Source organism: Aptenodytes forsteri, unplaced genomic scaffold (assembly GCF_000699145.1).
Source record: "Aptenodytes forsteri isolate BGI_AS27 unplaced genomic scaffold, ASM69914v1 Scaffold411, whole genome shotgun sequence".
In the NCBI taxonomy this organism is placed as follows: Eukaryota; Metazoa; Chordata; class Aves; order Sphenisciformes; family Spheniscidae; genus Aptenodytes; species Aptenodytes forsteri.
In genome coordinates, this window is record NW_008794119.1 from 703899 (window position 1) to 720967 (window position 17069).

Consider the following 17069-nt stretch of genomic DNA (forward strand, 5'->3'; position numbering starts at 1 on the left):
CAACTACCTGAAAGGAGGTTGTAGCGAGGTGGGTTTTGGTCTCTTCTCTCAAGTAACAAGTGATAGGACAAGAAGAAATGGCCTCAAGTTGTGCCAGGGGAGGTTTAGATTGGATATTAGGAAAAATTTCTTCACCGGAAGGATTGTCAAGCATTGGAACAGGCTGCCCAGGGAAGTGGTTTGAGTCACCATCCCTGGAGGTATTTAAAAGACGTGTAGACGTGGTGCTTAGGGACATGGTTTAGTGGTGGACTTGGCAGTGCTAGGTTAACGGTTGGACTTGATGATCTTAAAGTTTTTTTCCAACCTAAACGATTCTATGATTCTATTATTCTATAGCTGCGAGGTGTGTAGACACATACCATGCTTTGGAGGTTGGAGCACTGCTCACATTGTGAGTGACTGACTTGGGCTGTTTTAAGTATGCGGGGGGTGGTATATGTGAGCTGTGGACACAGCACACCTTCTCTGAGAGACAAAAACACACTGATGGAGATGCAGGAAGAAAAGGTGGAACTTCAGCTAAAGCAACCAGTCGCCATTCTTTAAAGCCAGCACGTAACAGAAAAAAGAAAGTCTTGGCCACAGTTATAACATTTTTTCCCTCATCACCTGTTGTTGTTGCCCCTTTTCCTTTGTGTGCTCATTTTTCCATGTGTTCAGTTGCCTGAATCTTCTCCTTACTACGACCACAGCAACTGAAGCTGGTAGCCAAGAAATGACTCTACTCCAACAATAATACATTGCTCAGTGGGAAGCACCGTGACTTCCCGGACAGATGTCTGTCGTGTCACGTCTCACATTGTAATCTCTGCTCACCCATTAGCAATGCTGGCTTGCTTGCACAGCACTTGGCCAGCCGATGTGCAAGATACTAAATCAAGCTTCCTTCTGCCCATCTCGCACTGTTCCCAGGTGAAGTCCAAGGAAGCTGTGATAAAATACTGCTCTTAAAGTCTCTGATTGAATCACAGTTATTGACCGGGTTTTTATGGAATATAGAGCACAGATCACAGGCAACTGTGCCCAGAGACAAGCTTGGAACTGACCTGCATCTGGGTGGGCACCAATTCATTTTTTAAAAAAAGGAATCTATTTATTTTATAAAAGTAAATTATGAAATTGTGCATAAATATAAAAAAAGCATATCTTTAAAAAAATAAATCTGGTGCCAGACGTTAAAAAGGCTCACCAGCACTGATGGGGGAAACAACAGTTACCTTTCCTCAGTAAGGCATTTTGTAATAGAGCAAGTCATACAGCAAGTGTTTCATCAATATAGCCACTTCTTCGTGTGCAGAAGTGCTGAGCCAGGAGTGTTCTAAAAGCCTGGGTCTGTATTTTGATCACCACCTTTGGTGGTTGAGATAGACTCAGGCAGATTTTATAGGGTGCTCTCTAAATTAAAAAGAGCAATGAGAAATTCAGATCACGTATTCTCTGGGACTGTGAGATCCTCATTCTCTGCTCAGCCAAAGGTGTGACATCTATGTTGGGATATCTGCATCATGGTTTGAACATCACGGCACCTATCTATCTCCATTGGCTGGTAGCCTGGAATAACAGGTTTTCTGAATTAGTCACTCATCTCCTACTTAGTGACCTGGAGATTATTGTGAAGATGTTAGGAATACATATCAACCGAGAAGGGATCTAAGACTGAACCAACACTGTTTGATATGCCCCTCTTATTTTTTTCTGTTTCATTTTGGCTGTACAGGAAGCCCCCCAACCTGTATCTCCATTTCAAATGCCACATAGGTGGGCACCAAATCCTGCAGGGTGCTGTGGTCCAGCCCCTTGCCTGCTCACAAGTCAGGAAAGCCTAGAAGTGGCATGATACAATATCCAAAGGACTCAGCCCCAGTTTGCTAATTACTGCCAGTGGGATTTCAGTCAGACAGGCAGGTATTTAAATATTGATCCATCTCTAATGATTACAGGATTACAAGCACTGCTTTCCACAGACGAGTGTACAGCTACACTGAAAGCCTGAACTGTCTCAAGGCACCAGGATGACAACTAACCAAGTATTTTCCAAACAGATGGCTTGTGTTGTTGTGACATAAATCTACTGTAATGTGATGTAAAACAGCATCCACGATTAAGAAATATTTTTTGTTTACACTCTATTTTCCTTTCCGAACGCCTTAACAATGAGCAGAATGAGTGATGCTTGGAGGAGGAGGTCGAGTGGAGGTAGGATTCAGTATTTAAATGAGCTAGTCGCAGAAAGACAACGTCTAGGTGAGCCTGGCTTTGTATTAATTTGAACAGGTGAAATAATTTTGTCCACGCTGTCATTGTGGAGGTCCTTTTGCTAGTAATGGACTGAAAAAAAAGAAATATACATAAATCAGATGGTATCTATGACTCACCAGACAAATCACAGAGCAGACTATTTGAGGTAAAACTTCAGGTGAAGTATTTGCCACTCATATTAATTATGAGAAACTGTTGTCTGAAAGCTGGTCTTAATGCATTGCCCTCACGACTCATCACTGCTGCTTCTGAATCACTCGGATAATTCTCAGAAGCAAGGGAGAGAGAGGTATTAAAAGAGGAACAATCAAGACATTCCTGATTTTCTCTGCATGTATTTGCTAAGTTGAGGAAAAAAAATCTCACCTGAAGCACAAAGTCAAGATGCAAAATGGAAATTTACAGGCAGAATTTGCCACCAACTAAACATCAGCCTGGGTGGCCTCAGACCCAGCTGCTATAACTGAGTCCCAACTCACTAAGTCGAATTACTGAGAAGCAAAGGCAGAATTTTTGGATCATTAACTGAGATTCTTGCACCTAGCATTTGCCCTGTATTTCAGCTACAGGCTGGACACTTTTTTTTTCCCAAGTGAAATTTAAGAGATGTTTAGGAAGAAGCTTCAAACAGAATTTAATTTGGGTTCTATACTAGCTGATTCACAGGTCTTCTACAAAAGGCTCAGCTTCACGGAGGATAGATGACCCATTTTTCATTCAGTCAAAAATTGCAGATTTTTTATCTGAACATAAATAAACCCATCCAGTTTTCTACCTAAGGAAAAATACAGTACAAATATATCCAGATGTAGATGGTTGACTTTTGCTCTCTGCATTCCCAGATCTTTCATTAGAACCAAACATGGTTGTTGCAGGGAGCAGAGAGCCTTCAGAGCAGCAGCCGGCTTCCTGGGAGAGGGCTGCCGGGGCTGCGCCTGCTGCTGACACTAACAAACTTCTTGTCCTGCTCTGGGGGCAAACTGTGGGAAGGCCGTGTCGGGTGGGTCAGAGGGGAGGGAGACCCTTGCTTAGCATCGTTCCCACAAGATCCAGCCTTGCAAGATCCCCTTCTCTCAAGCAAGCAATCCCCTCTCTTGGAGCAGTTGGCTTGAAGAGGGGGACTTAGCTTCCTTACCTGAGCAGATTGGCAAGACTGAGTTTCCCATTCGGAGAAGAGAAAGGAAATTATTATTTGCGTACCACTGCCACGCTCCTGCAATCATTCCAGAGCAGCACTGTGCTAAAATGTGGGACCGTACCTTTTATAGAGTGATGGAAAAGCAGAGGTACCTGGACAACGAGCACAGCGTGATCTCTCTCGGGCTTATTTTGGTTTTAAATGATCTTATTTTGTCTGTGTTGTCTGCATATTGAGATGACAACCAATCGACTAAAACTTAGCTAAGTACTGACCTCTCTGACACGTGATTTAAAGCTGTCTCATGGAAAAATATTTGAAGGATCACCAGCTGAAATTGAAGTATTCAGCAGCAGGGCCAAGAGAACTACAGTACATGAATACAGAGAGGACTGTCCCTATGGTAATTCTGGCAGATGGCATAAGGTTGCAAGCAAGTAATAGAAAATTTTAAAACTAATGAAACAAGATTAACATAGGCCACTCTGTTAGTATTTCTCCTCCCAAACAGCTCAGTCCTGATTATATTTTATATCCTCATGGACTTAAAACACTGTACTTACTGGCAGAAAAGGGAAACTGGATCAGAATACTGTTTGTGGATGATTAACTTGCATTTCCTGTCAAACTAAATGTATGCACTTCAGTCCTTCGGAGCCACAGACAGCCACTTCTCTGATGGGGAATTTGAGGAACAGAATATAAGGTCTAGTACTTCATCTTAGGTGAAATAAACTGGATAACCAGAGACCCAGGTGAATACAAGACTTTCATAAACTCTCACAAATTCATATGGTGTCACTGCATGAGAGATGTTGCCTACAAAAATCTGATTGGAGGAAAAAATGAACAAACTTTTCCTTATGCATCCATTGCCCTCTGTATTTTAACCAGATTGAAATAATTTGAGCAGATGTAAGGTATTTTGTGATCTGCCTTCTTCCAGTGACAACACAAGAAGGTTTTATTATAAAATACTCGTCACTGCTGATTTTTGGGATTCCTCTATTACAAAGCGAGGGATAGAGTGGTTCTGAATGTGAAGACATTTTTAAGGACTGCACATTCCTGGAAAGTGGTTTTACTGTTCTTGATGTGCATGGCTTTCTCTAGCTATCAGAGGTCTGCACAAGAGAATTAAAAGGCAGAACTTAGGGCCAGATTTTCACGTTTTGTTGCCAAAGCTGGGCAGCAACAAGGGCTTACATACCTTGCTTGATAGCTGGGAGTACTGAGCATTTGCACTGTTAGAAGTGACAGATAGATGTTCAGCACTCCTGAAAACTAATCTTACTACTAAGGATGACTCAATGCATATTTAGAATTCAGATTTCCAAGAGACTGAAGGGCCATATACCCCTTCAGGTGTGCCAGTCCAACAGTTAGATGCCACGAGCATTTACAAACGTACACACCATTCTTCATATGCCTAAAGCTCCACACCTATATGCCTTGGTAGCATCCTCCAGATATAAAGTACAAAAACACACGCCTGAGTCCTGAAATGCCAAATGGGTGAATGAGTTTCTGAAGTCTAATGCACAAAATATGTATTCTTCTTCCTAGCTCACTTAGCCTGTCTTCTGAGACCAAACACAAGAAGACAACTTAAGACTTGGTGAGGGCTTGCTTCACCTCCTTCTTTAACTCATCACACAGTCTGTCTCTAAGCTCTCTAAGTTTTTGTTTTGGACTCCAAGATCTGTTTCTCCCATGCACTGGAAAGGGCTGCTTGTTAATGCCTATGTCACCCTCCACTAATATATTACTCCCCAGGGGGGCAAGGCAGCTCTTTCCGCGCCCTGTGTTTTAATCATTCGCTCCCGGTTGTCATCCGCAGAAGCTCAGATTCACTTCAAAAGACCCCCCCAACTTTACACACTGAGAAGAGGCACCTGCGTTAAGAGCGATGTCACCTTACACACAGCAGGCAGATATGAAGATGTGCCAAGTGAGAACCAGCAGCAGCTGGTGAACTGTCTCTCACCGGAGATGCCTCTCGTCCTCCGTCAGATGCAGAAGCAGCCTGTGGTGACTGTACTTCTGACTTAGGCACTCCCTGAAGCGGGATGCGGCTTTCTAGTGCGGAGTTATCTATTTTGTTCATGCTGAATCATCTACTTCCATCCCTTCTTAGACCAAGCAATCTGTACACCTGTGGGCTGCACCTCCTGTTGCCATATCCCTGCTGATACAGCCTCCTGCACTCTGGAGGAAATTTCTTGATGCATTGATACAATTCCTTAGAGTGCAGTGGCCCTTAAATAAAGTAAATTTTGGGAATTAATAGGTGGAACTGACCTCTTTTTGCTGCTGAAAAACAAGGAAATCCCTATCAGTGCATTCTATTAAAATAGCCTGAAAATAAATTATATGCTGCTTTTATGATGACAGTCATGCAGATTTATATTATTATTATAAATTATATTTACAGTTATTTCAAGTAATTTTGTTATTTGGCTTTCAGGGGCTTATTACATAAAATGAAAAAAGGGCAGTGACCTGATATTTCGCGTGAAAGATAGACACATAAACTGTCTAAACAGCCACCTCACTACACATAGAGAAGAAAATAATTTTTATGCAAATAGTGTCTGAGACAAAAATGCCTTTCTCCCTCACCTCTTTTCTATTTCATGATTAAATAAATCATAAAGCTGTCACTAGAGACCACAAAGAAAGAGGTCTCACATGGTACAAATGAGAGCTTTCTGCATTTGTGTATTTTTAATTTCAAAAGGTATTCTGAATTAAAAAAAGAGAGGGAAAAAAGAACATAATGCTATTCGCATGCTTGGTTTCCCAGGACTACAAACAAGCTCTATGTACTCTAGTAATAATACAATGAATTTTCAAAACCAAACACAAATAAATGGAAATTAAACTATGATCCATAAATTTAATTGAGAATCACAATGTCTGATGCTTTCAAATTCAAATTACCACCAGACTGCATCTTTTTGCATAACATATGCAGCTAAAGCATAGGTAATAGTTTCTCCCCTCTCCCTTTTTTTAATGAAGAGATATACTTCAGTCATAGTGCTGGAATTTTTGCACATAAAAACTGAATAATAATTTATCATTTTTCATAGATGCACCATATCATGTGGTAGAGTGCTTAGAGCGCAGTACAGAAAGTGAGCAGGGAAAAACAAGCATTTTTGTGTTGAAGAATAGACCAAAATTGAATTCTTCTGTCATTAGAGCAAATACCCAAAGGTAACTGCAGTTGTTTTGTGTCAGAGGTCTTTGGTCTTCAGTAAATAAGATTAAATGCCCCAGTGGTAACACAGAATTCTCTGCAAATCAGCCATATCACTTTGGAAATTGAATATACACATATGTCTTACCTAAGAGGGATGTGAATTTGTAGCAGGAAGAACTAAATCATGGACAGTGTCTACTAAAAAGGAGCTACTCAGAAAGTGATGTTATGGAATAGTTAAGGTTTAATTTACAGTGTTTGCATTCAGGACAACTTCACTGGGTAGTGAAGTTCTTAGTCCTTGATCTTGTAGATATTTCAACTCTTAATTAGTATGACCTAAGGAAAAAAAGCCTTTGCCTACAGAAAAACATTTTTTAAGCACAGATATTTAAAAGCGCACACACAGCCTTGGGTGTCTAAAGGGTTGGGATCCCCTCCCCAGCTGCATGGGGATGCATTTCAGGGCTGTGTTTGGTACTCCACGCTCACTGGGAATGTGGGAGAGGTGGCTTTGGATGCCTTTTGGTGGAAAAAGGACCGGAAGAGGAGTCCCCAATGTGTGGGGTGTGCTGTGTGGTCTAGGGTGTGAAGGGACTCTGTCCACGGTGGTGCTCCCTCAGCGGGGAGGGCTCAAGCCCGGTTCCCTGGGGACCTCTGGGGAGCAGGGCTCGAGCCATTCCCGAGGGAGCACCAGTGGTTTGCTTGCAGTGGGAATTCCGGCAGCAGGATTACTCAGTGGATTTTTCTTCCTGATGTTTACCCCTCTGACGGCAACCATTGCTCTCCAGATCTTCCTCCCCAATTTGTTGGACTGAACAAGCTCGGGGCTCTTCACATCTCCTGTCAACCCACAGGTTCTCCATCCTGCTGGTCATCTGAACAGCAACTGAAATATAAGCCCATATATCTGAGGGAGTAAATGTCTCTTTTCATTTTGAACCAGGGTGGTGCAATGTTTAACCATGCAGGAGTAAGCTGAAGGGTGGCGTTTCGAAGGTGCGAGGAAGAAATGTTTTAGGCAGCTTGTATTGTGAACCAGCATGATGTTTTTGGATGGGAAGAAAGGGAAAAAATCCTTTAAACCCATGTAGGAACATCACCAGAGACACTATTTTAACTGTTAGTTAATGGTAAAACAAAATATTTCCTACCCATGAAAGTACAAATCATGTATTGAATCAGATTCCAAAGATGATGTAGTATGATAAGAAATGCCAAAAGTGATATGCAGAATGCTAACTCCTGTGAGAAAATAAGAAGAGTGCTTCACCAGTGTTGTCATGACACGAACTAGTCATTAGCACTACGTTCAGTGAAAAAGCTCTGTTTCCACAGCACTTTTCCATGACATCCTTTAATTGGAGGAAGGGAGTAAAAACAGTGGCGTGAGGAACATCAGCTGGGGTTTTAAAAAAATAAACAAATACAGCATTTCAGAGTGCGTTGTGTAAAAATCACATGCAGGAAAAAAACAAAGTTGAAGTTCACATACTTAAAAATGATCACTGCCACATGACAGTTTTGGTCACGACATAGACACATTTCAGCTCAGATCCACAAATCTGACCACAGCATCATCTCGTGGCATCACCCTTCCTAGCTTGGACTTTCTGCTTTTTCTGTTCTTCAGCACACTCTGCACCTTTCTGCTTCCTAAGCTTTCCTATCCCTTCCTATGTCTCCAGCCCAGGGGCAACCCCATCCTCAGCTGCATCCCCTGCTCCTTCCTCCCCCTGTCCCCAGAACCACGTGCTACACTTCTCAACATCCTCCTCCTCCCAAAATGTCAGTGTCACTCGTGATCCGGGAAAATATTGAAGTCCAGCACCCCCAGATTCACACGCCAACGGGAATTGACATCTTTCCCACGCACCTGTTTTTATTCCCAGTACCCAATGATGAAGAGAGGTGGGTACCAGATTGCTGCTTCGGTGTGACTGAAAACCACTGCCACTGTTTTTTCAGGCAGTTGGCCACATCAAACCTTAATTTTGCTCCTTTACTTGCTGCTGGTAAATTAGGACCCAGGGAAGCAGACCACAGTCAGGCAAGCTTCCAGAGAATTTACCCAGAAAGGATTTTACCTGCCCATGGTGAGGTTTGGCTGCCCAATCATTAGTGGAAGTGATATGAAGAAACAGCAGCAATTAATTTCACTGTGAATTTATCTGCTTTTGCCAGCTCATTTGGAATATACTTAAGGTCATAGCAGATTTGGTAATTTTAAAATATTCTTTTTTTCATTCCACTCAAATATTCTCAAGCCAAATCCTGACTTGAAAAATAGCTACTGAAATTTGGGGGTGAACTGTTGCTTTTGTTAAGACTGAAGTTGGCGAGGAGCCTTCCACCAAATTGAAGTGTCACTGACTAAAGCCTCCAGCTAAAAGATAAGTGCCCCTTTTATCATATCTGTATGAACTCCTCCTTCTAACTTTTTGCCCACCACATGATGGTTTATCATGTAGGGCTGCTTACGTATGCTGGATGGTCGACTCCAACTTTAAAGGAAACAGCATGAAATACTACCCACTTGTGCTTTTTCACACACACACACATAATCTCCTCTCATTGCACACATACAGGTAATTGCTTTGTTAAAACATATGGCTCAAGCCTGTAAATCAGGATGGTCTAATTTAGAGAGTGCTGCTCATGGGCTGGTAGCCAGGCACTACAGCAGGAGCAGGTGTAGTGGGCAAATCCTTCACACACAGCACTGTTCCTTGGATCTTTGACCCACGTGGAGTTTGCACACATATGCATAAGAAGGAATATTCAAATTCAGGTTATCCCAACTCTAACATTGTCATTTTAAGGGAAACACGCTCCCGCACCCAACACTTCAGTTTCTGTTATCCCATCATGCTGCTGGTAGTCTAACACAGAACTGGAATATATTATCTTCATGCTCTCCTTTAATCAAGTCCCAGTAATCTTTGGAGGAAACCCTCTTCAACAGATCTGAACCCAGGAAATCACACTGCTTACTGAGAGGCAATCAAACACACAAGAAGGCTCCGGGTATTTGCACAGCTTTGTGTTCACATGGGGAAGACGTACGCTCCAGGTGCAGCCACAGAGCTGCAGAAGGCAAAGCCAAGCCATAGCTGCTCTACCAGTGGTGGTAGGACAGCGTATGATGTACACAGGCTTTCAACAGGTGACAAGAATAATCTCATGCACAGGATCTGTCTGCTACTAATGCATGCAAATTGCACAGAGGCATCGCCAGCCTCTCCGGCAGCTCCTGAGCGTGTGCCTGAGCAACTCGGATAACAGCTCGCACAAGCGAGGTGCGCTGGCAGTTAAGCACAAGCTACCGTCGGCATGCTACTCTGAAGCTGAAAAGTCAGCCTGTCACATATTGAAACCACCTGTAAATCCAGTGGATTTGCTGAAACGACAATTTATGCTGTTTCCATATTTCTGAAATTATTCTTATTCTTTAGCATGCAGAGGAAAATTAAGTCACATTTTCCTTAACGATTGCTGTTCCCGCCTTGCTGCACGTCACAGCCCTCTGGGGTGACTTCGGTAGCACTGACCTTGGACGTCGCTGCAGTGGCATTACTTTCCTTACCACTCCCTGGTGCGCTCTCCTCGATCGCTGCCGGGGCTTCTGCTTTCTTTGCGCTTGTTTCCAGAGAAACAGGAGGCCCTACTTTCCCCAACCCACTCACTGGGGTTGAGCTCGGACTGCTTGATTGCCGCGACTGAGCCTTATACCAGCTAGGGTAAAACAAGGGATCGACGGTTTCTGCTGTGGCCGGCACTTGAGTGTCAGACTCTGGGGTCTGTTGAGAACCACTTGGTGTCACAACCTCATCCTTAATCAGGACAGATAAAGAGAAGAACAAGCAGAGTGCACCACGTTACTTCCTGTTGTAGCCACGTTGCTCTGCATGCCGTGTTTGTTATATCTCACTGCAAGGAATAGATTTGTCCTAATATATGGTCCGAAAGAATTACAATCAAAACGCGAAGCAAAAGCAACTATCATTTGAATAACACAGATACGTGAAAGAAAATGAGTTACCCAAAAAATAGAATAGGAGGGTAGAATTAGCTGGGAAGGGGATGCTGACTGAGAAAGGAGTGAGCAAGCGGTTCCTTAATTCAGATAAATACCCAACTGAATCCTAAAAATATAAGAAATTCTGCGTAAGAGCCTCATGAACTGGTACCAGCCATGAACAACAGGTGTAGGTACCTTCGAATGGCTTCTTGTGTTTTGGGTTAAGAACAACACGCTTGCCAATGAGTCTGCTGATATGAGCAGTCAGAATAAGGGGAATACAAAGACACTGGAGAGAAACATTTGCCCACCAGCCTCACCATTAATGCTGTAAGCCAAGCACAGTTGTTCTGCCAGGAAGAGGAGCAGCCGGCTGAACTGCACCTCTCTACCTGCATCAAGCTCTTGGGGCTCACCCACACGGTACCTGCTATCACCACAACATTTCTGTTTTGCCATTCTCACACCAGAAGGCAAAAGCTGAAATACAGGTATCCCACACATGGCAACATCCACATGCCATGCCTGACTCCATGTCTGACCATCTCCTAATGGCATTTTACAATTGCTACAGCAGCATGCCGTACCTTTCCCATTTTAGCCTTTGAAGTGAGGGACTTCATGTTAGTGGGCAGAATTGCTTATGTCTAGTTCTTGTTTGCATAAAAACCTACATCAGCTAGGCAACATAAGTTTAGTTAAGTCAGTGCAAATCCTCAAAAGACAAACTTTGGTTAAATCAATAAAGCCTGGTTTAAGAGCATCTTCACACAACTGGTGCAAACTCACATATGTTTTTAAATCAGAGCAAGAATGATTCTATAGTATTTATTTTCCCTTGTTTTATGTGGGGAGCTTGCTACAATCAGAGATTCTTTATGTGCTCTCTTGTTTTCACACTGGCCTCCTCAAATATCTTCACAGCAGCCTTTACCCACTCAGCAACTTCACTGGGTAAATTGCATAAGAGGAGAATTTTCTAAGTTAATGGTATGTAAGGCCAGCTAAAGTAGCACATGAAGTGTATTTTTTTTGTAGGTCTTTTAGAATATGCGGCAATTATGGTCTCATTCTAATCACATTCCTTAAGAAAAACTGCTGGGCTAAATTGTTCACACCCTGAATCTGTTTGCTGCTAGGTTGTAAGAGGCAGTTTCCTCTCCTGTTTGGTGTATGATATCCCTGCATCCACCTAGACAATATCCCTAGGACGACCAGAGCAGAAGGTGGCAAACGCCATTCACAGAAAACAGATTAGAAATATGATCTAAAAATTGGTGGTGGAAATCTCACTAAATCCAGAGGGAATGCCAAATTCTCTTAGTATAAATATTTTAACAGCCATTTCATTTATAATAGTTAGTCTGAGTTAAATCACAGCAAGCAGAACATCCATTGTAATGCGCTTAACTCCTAAACTGAATCTCTTTTATTTATATCTTATGTATCCCATATATATCTCAATTTATCTAGCAGTGTAATTTGTTGCCTACCAAGCGATACATACGCAGGTCAAGAGGACAGGGTACAGTTGCATATATATGTACAAGGGCAATAAACAATTTTGCTCTCCAGTGCATCGACTCCCTTAGCCATGCTCCTGACGTATGGTGCCTACAGGCCACAAGGGAGCATTTTCTTGCTCTGCCAGGGTGCACTCAGCATAGCTGGCAGGGCATCGGGGCACTGGGGGCACTTACCTGACCAGCCGGGGTGGCGGGCAGTGGCACCGGAGCAGGTTCGGCTGGGGGCTCTCCCGTTGCGCTCTGCGGTTCGGGGTCCTGCTGATGTGGCTGTGATGCTCTCTCAGCCCCTTCCTCCTCCACCTCTTCCTCCTCCTCCTCTCCTGATGACTCCGTGTGGACTTCATCCAAATCTTCACCATCCACTGTCTCCTCCTCTTCCTCTTCTCCCTCCTCCTCTGATAGGACACATGTAAAAGGACAGGGCTGAGCACCACGTGAAGATGGCTACAGTCTTTATGTAATTAAAAAGCCATTTACAATTGCATGGCAAAGCTACTGATAATCTGCTGCCAGGCAGAGGATGCAGGCTAGGGAGAGGGCATTGGTGAGGAGCCTGCTCCCACCAGCCTGGCCTGGGCACTGCGATGGAGCTGCCAGCAGGTACTTCGCAGCAGGGAGGGCACCGAACACACATGCTTGTTAAAATCTTTAGCTGGCCCTTTCCATGGGAAGGAGGACAGAAAGTCCTGCCAATGCAGTTATCCTCATGAGAGATGTGCAGCATGGCCCTGCACTTTTTGGAGAGAGGATACCTGATCTGGCACAATCTGCCAGGAGAAAAATCCCTCTTGCAATTTTAGGTATGTGTTTGTTTTAAACACCACTGAAGCCATCATAATAAATCTTTACCAGGTCAGCGCTTTGCAATACGTGACTGGAGGTTTGGGATACCAACCTCCCTAAAACCAGACTGTCAAACTTGGTCAAACCATTGCTTTTGCATCATCTGACACATCCTGTTGTCAGCATTCATGGCTTGTCTCGTTTCCAGAGGGAGCCCTCTAACAATGCATTTTCTTTTGCGTAATCACACTATGCATCCTCACGAACACTGGATGTTATTCAGAGCCATTCTAGCACTTCATAGAAATAAACTTAGATTAATGCATTAACCCAAGCTCCAAACTGGCTGCGCATTTTGCACAGGTTATGGTTCTGCCTGAGTATGTAGAAGGAATGTAGATCTGCAAATTAAGTAACGCCCTCATAACGGAGAATTGTTTCTGCAGACAAACACACTCCTATAAGCAGAGTGCTGAACCCCTGCTTCCACGTCTCCTGGCTGCAGAGGACCTCATTGACTGTAGGAGTTTCAAATGCAGGACTGAACTCCCAATTGCCAAAGCCCTTGCTAATGCCTTGTCCCCAAGATGTGGGTGTCACATTCCCCATCACGTGGTGGGGGTGTGTGCCCGGAGCATGAGGTCATGATCTTGGCAGATGCATGTGTGTGACAGGGATGTGGCAGCTGTGGCTGATCACAGGGACAAAACTGGGCACGAGGCTGTGACTAGGGATTGTCCCTCCCAGGACAAATCCCTGGAGGTTCATGGCCCTGCGAGATAGCACCTGCTCCTCTGCTGCTGACTGGTGCCACAGCTGCTGTCCCACTACTTGGACCCCTCTGCCAAGTACAGCTAGTCTATGGATCCCAACTTACAGACTGCACAGCAGGCACGCGAGGTCCCTCGCAGGGAGCAGCCACGCACTCTGAAGTTAGTGTAAGTTGTGGCAGGGGAGTAAGCGATGGGTGGCATCTGCATGAGACTTAACCGGGCTGATAAAGGTAAATGTAAATGTACTAGTGGAATCCAGTGCTAGCAAGAAAATTAGAGATATCCAGATGACTATTACCGCTGTCTTTTAATAGGAGAGATCTGCTTATTAGAAACATTTATCTCCATTAACTTCTTGTGGCTTACCCTGTAAGGTAAAGCATAGATGAGCCTAGATTTCAGGCTACTTTGGTAAATGTAGAATTACAACTTTGCGTTATTATGTAGACATATTAAGCATGGTTAGTCATGATGTCATGACAAATGACATGACACGATGTTAAATACATGGAAGTTGATGACAATTTTTGCTTCCCTTTATAAGTCTGCAATCTTGAATTTGATTATGTTTCTGTTAGATTTCTCGATTATTATGAAAAAAGAGTTAAAACCCCCTATCTTTCATAAGTACTTCTTTTAGTAGTAAACATTCTGTTTCTTTAATGACTTTCTAGAGCAGACAGGCCATACAATAATGGCATCTTTTAGGGAAAAAAAGGACTTTACAGGCTAAGATAAAAGCTTAATTTTGTGGCCCCTTCACATGAGGAGTCAGTAAAGATCATGGGCTTAGGAAAGTGTTGATGCCACATAAAAGGTAAGATTAATAGTGACAACAGGTTATGTGATTTTTTTGACTGTGTTGGATTTTGCTTTTTATTATAATTGATACAAAATGGTCTAGTTACACTTTGGGATGGAGAGAAATATCTGATTCAAGTTTTCCTACTCAGTATCATGATGTAAATTACACACAGCTGCAATTTAAGAAAGCAATTGAGGTGAAATAAATGACATACCTCTGTCAAAATCAATTTCTCGTATTATCTTTTCTTCTCTACTGAGGTTCACTGTGAATTGGTTCATATTTTCATACCCATCCTCTATTTTTTCCATTTGAAATCCTTTAGATGCTTCAGTAATTCTAAAACAGAGAGATTGGTTATTGGCATTTGGATTTGCAGATAGATTTGTAATTTGTAATTCATTATAAAGATCAAGAGTCTCAAGTTTAAATACTTACTTTTGTAGCAACGTTTTGGCATTCTGTGAAAACAAAAAGGAAATAACTGACTTCTTAAATGGTTCCATTTTTTCAGAGATTTTATGCATTGAGATCTAATTCTTACACTGGCTGCTTCTAAACGCACTAATACGGATCTCAGAAATGACAACCATGAGATCTATGAATGAGATCAAATTTGGATGGTTATCGTATACAGCGGAGTAAACCTTTTAGTTCATTGAAGACTTTTTAATTAAAAGCTGAATATGATGGGAAATATGTACAATTTCTACAAGAATTAAATGGAAATATTTTTGCTCTTTTTTTGTGTGTGTTTGTAGTGAAAAGCAATTGTTCCATTACCATTTTTAGTCACAGTAACTATATCTTTGACTATCCATAAGGGCATACTTCTGGAGCCACAAAATTTTATTTGTCTGGAAAGAATATTGTACTCTTCAAAGGCAGTTCTTTGATGAAAATAAGTTTTGGGGTTTTTCGTAGAAAACACCCTTCCAGCCTTTAATATAGAGGAGTTGTAAATTTGCAGGACAGAAATTCTACACCAATGAATACAGTGGACAGGCTGCTCATGGTTTCCTAATCAGCTCTCCTAAGTTTATAGTAAGAAAACAGAAGAAAAAAAAAATGAAGTAAAGGCATAAAAATGTGACTTAGAACATAAATATTTAATTCCTGGAAAGTTAATCACTCTGTCAATATGCAAATGAAACCTATAACTCACAGAAGTTCATATACACATATATTATAGTGGTGGGACAATAAAGATATGTTGGAAAATGTTAAAATTCCTGTTTCTCCTTTGGGGACCAGAAATTCATACACAGGATAGTATATTTTGGTGCAAATAGCAAATACTCACGTTCTTGGTTTGGATACTATTCACAAGACGACTAATCATTTGTCTGTGCTGATGCAAGTGTTTAAAAAACGAGTTTGTATAAATGTTCACTCAAAGAAGACCAAACTCTGAATGTGCCTAAAATTGAGAAATGCTTAAATAGTATTTTGATAAACCCATCATTCTTTTTCTGTCTCTATTTATAGACTTTATACCTGCAAAAACACGGCCATTTCTGGTTCTTCCATGAACTGGATTCCTGATTCAACCAGCTTTGACACAGCTTCCAGATGATCCGCATACTTCTTCATCAGGGAGCGGACGTGTTCCAGTTTCTCCTCTTGGGTTCTAGTGATTATTTGTGTCATCTCATTTTTTCTTTCTTCCAGTACAGAATAGAGATAATCAAATTTTTCACACAGCTGCTCTTTCTGTCGTCTGCAGCATTCCTGTGAATCATTTGGTTTATGTTAAACATGTTATGTTCTTAAAAGAGTTTCTATTTTTACAGTTAGTTGGAAGCATTTTCATCAAAGAAATTCCTCTTTCTGAACAGTGCAAAGGATTCTGAATGACCCCAGAGACTGTTATAATTTTCAAAGTCCAAGCTATTGGAACAAAAGTTTTAAAACTATTCTCAAACTCCGAGTTTCAAGCCACTGAAAGCCCCCAAACAGGTTATTGTATAACTTGTCAGTCTGCTAAAAAATTGTGAAATTTTTTTGTGAATACCTTGTGAAAGGTATTTACGATGTCTGCAGTGATACATCAAAGTCAGCAGAAAAAGTAAAAAAACCCACCATATTAGCAGCTGGGTTCATTTGCATGAACAGAATGGTTTTTAAAGGAGCAGTAATCTCAGATCAGCTCTGGAGAATTTTCTTTTTCTACCAGAGAACCTGGAACTATCCTGGCTGGGCTTGATTTTCACAGACACCCTCTTAGACTATTTTGACAATAGGTGTCTATTATATTCCATTTACTGTCCACTGAATGAAGTAGAAGTACCATGAAGAAAATGGTGTGTGACAAAAGCTCAAAGACAAGAAAGAGGAATCAGGTTCCAACCCTACCTTCAGGCACTGATTTGCACAATATTTTTTGAGACACTTAGAATCATAGAATCATAGAATCATTGAGGTTGGAAAAGACCTCTGAGATCATCGAGTCCAACCGTCAACCCAACACCACCATGCCCACTAAACCATGTCCCGAAGTGCCTTATCTACACGTCTTTTAAATACCTCCAGGGATGGGGACTCCACCACTTC

The 17069-nt window shown here is 42.1% G+C and overlaps 1 protein-coding gene across 3 annotated transcripts in view; it reads right to left on the reverse strand.

Annotated features, from left to right (window-relative positions):
• The window catches only part of TRIM55 (tripartite motif containing 55), a 43021-nt gene that overhangs the window by 8473 nt on the left and 17479 nt on the right, over positions 1 to 17069 (reverse strand). The window contains exons 5-10 of one of the 3 annotated variants that reach the window (XM_009276732.2): positions 16014 to 16247; positions 14955 to 14977; positions 14731 to 14855; positions 12330 to 12550; positions 10160 to 10441; positions 7763 to 7853 (exon numbers count right to left, since the gene is read on the reverse strand). In XM_009276732.2, coding sequence (XP_009275007.1) covers positions 7763 to 7853; positions 10160 to 10441; positions 12330 to 12550; positions 14731 to 14855; positions 14955 to 14977; positions 16014 to 16247 — 976 coding nt within the window. The remainder of the gene's footprint in view (positions 1 to 7762; positions 7854 to 10159; positions 10442 to 12329; positions 12551 to 14730; positions 14856 to 14954; positions 14978 to 16013; positions 16248 to 17069) is intronic. The other 2 variants (XM_009276725.2, XM_019471381.1) reach the window with 2 other exon arrangements.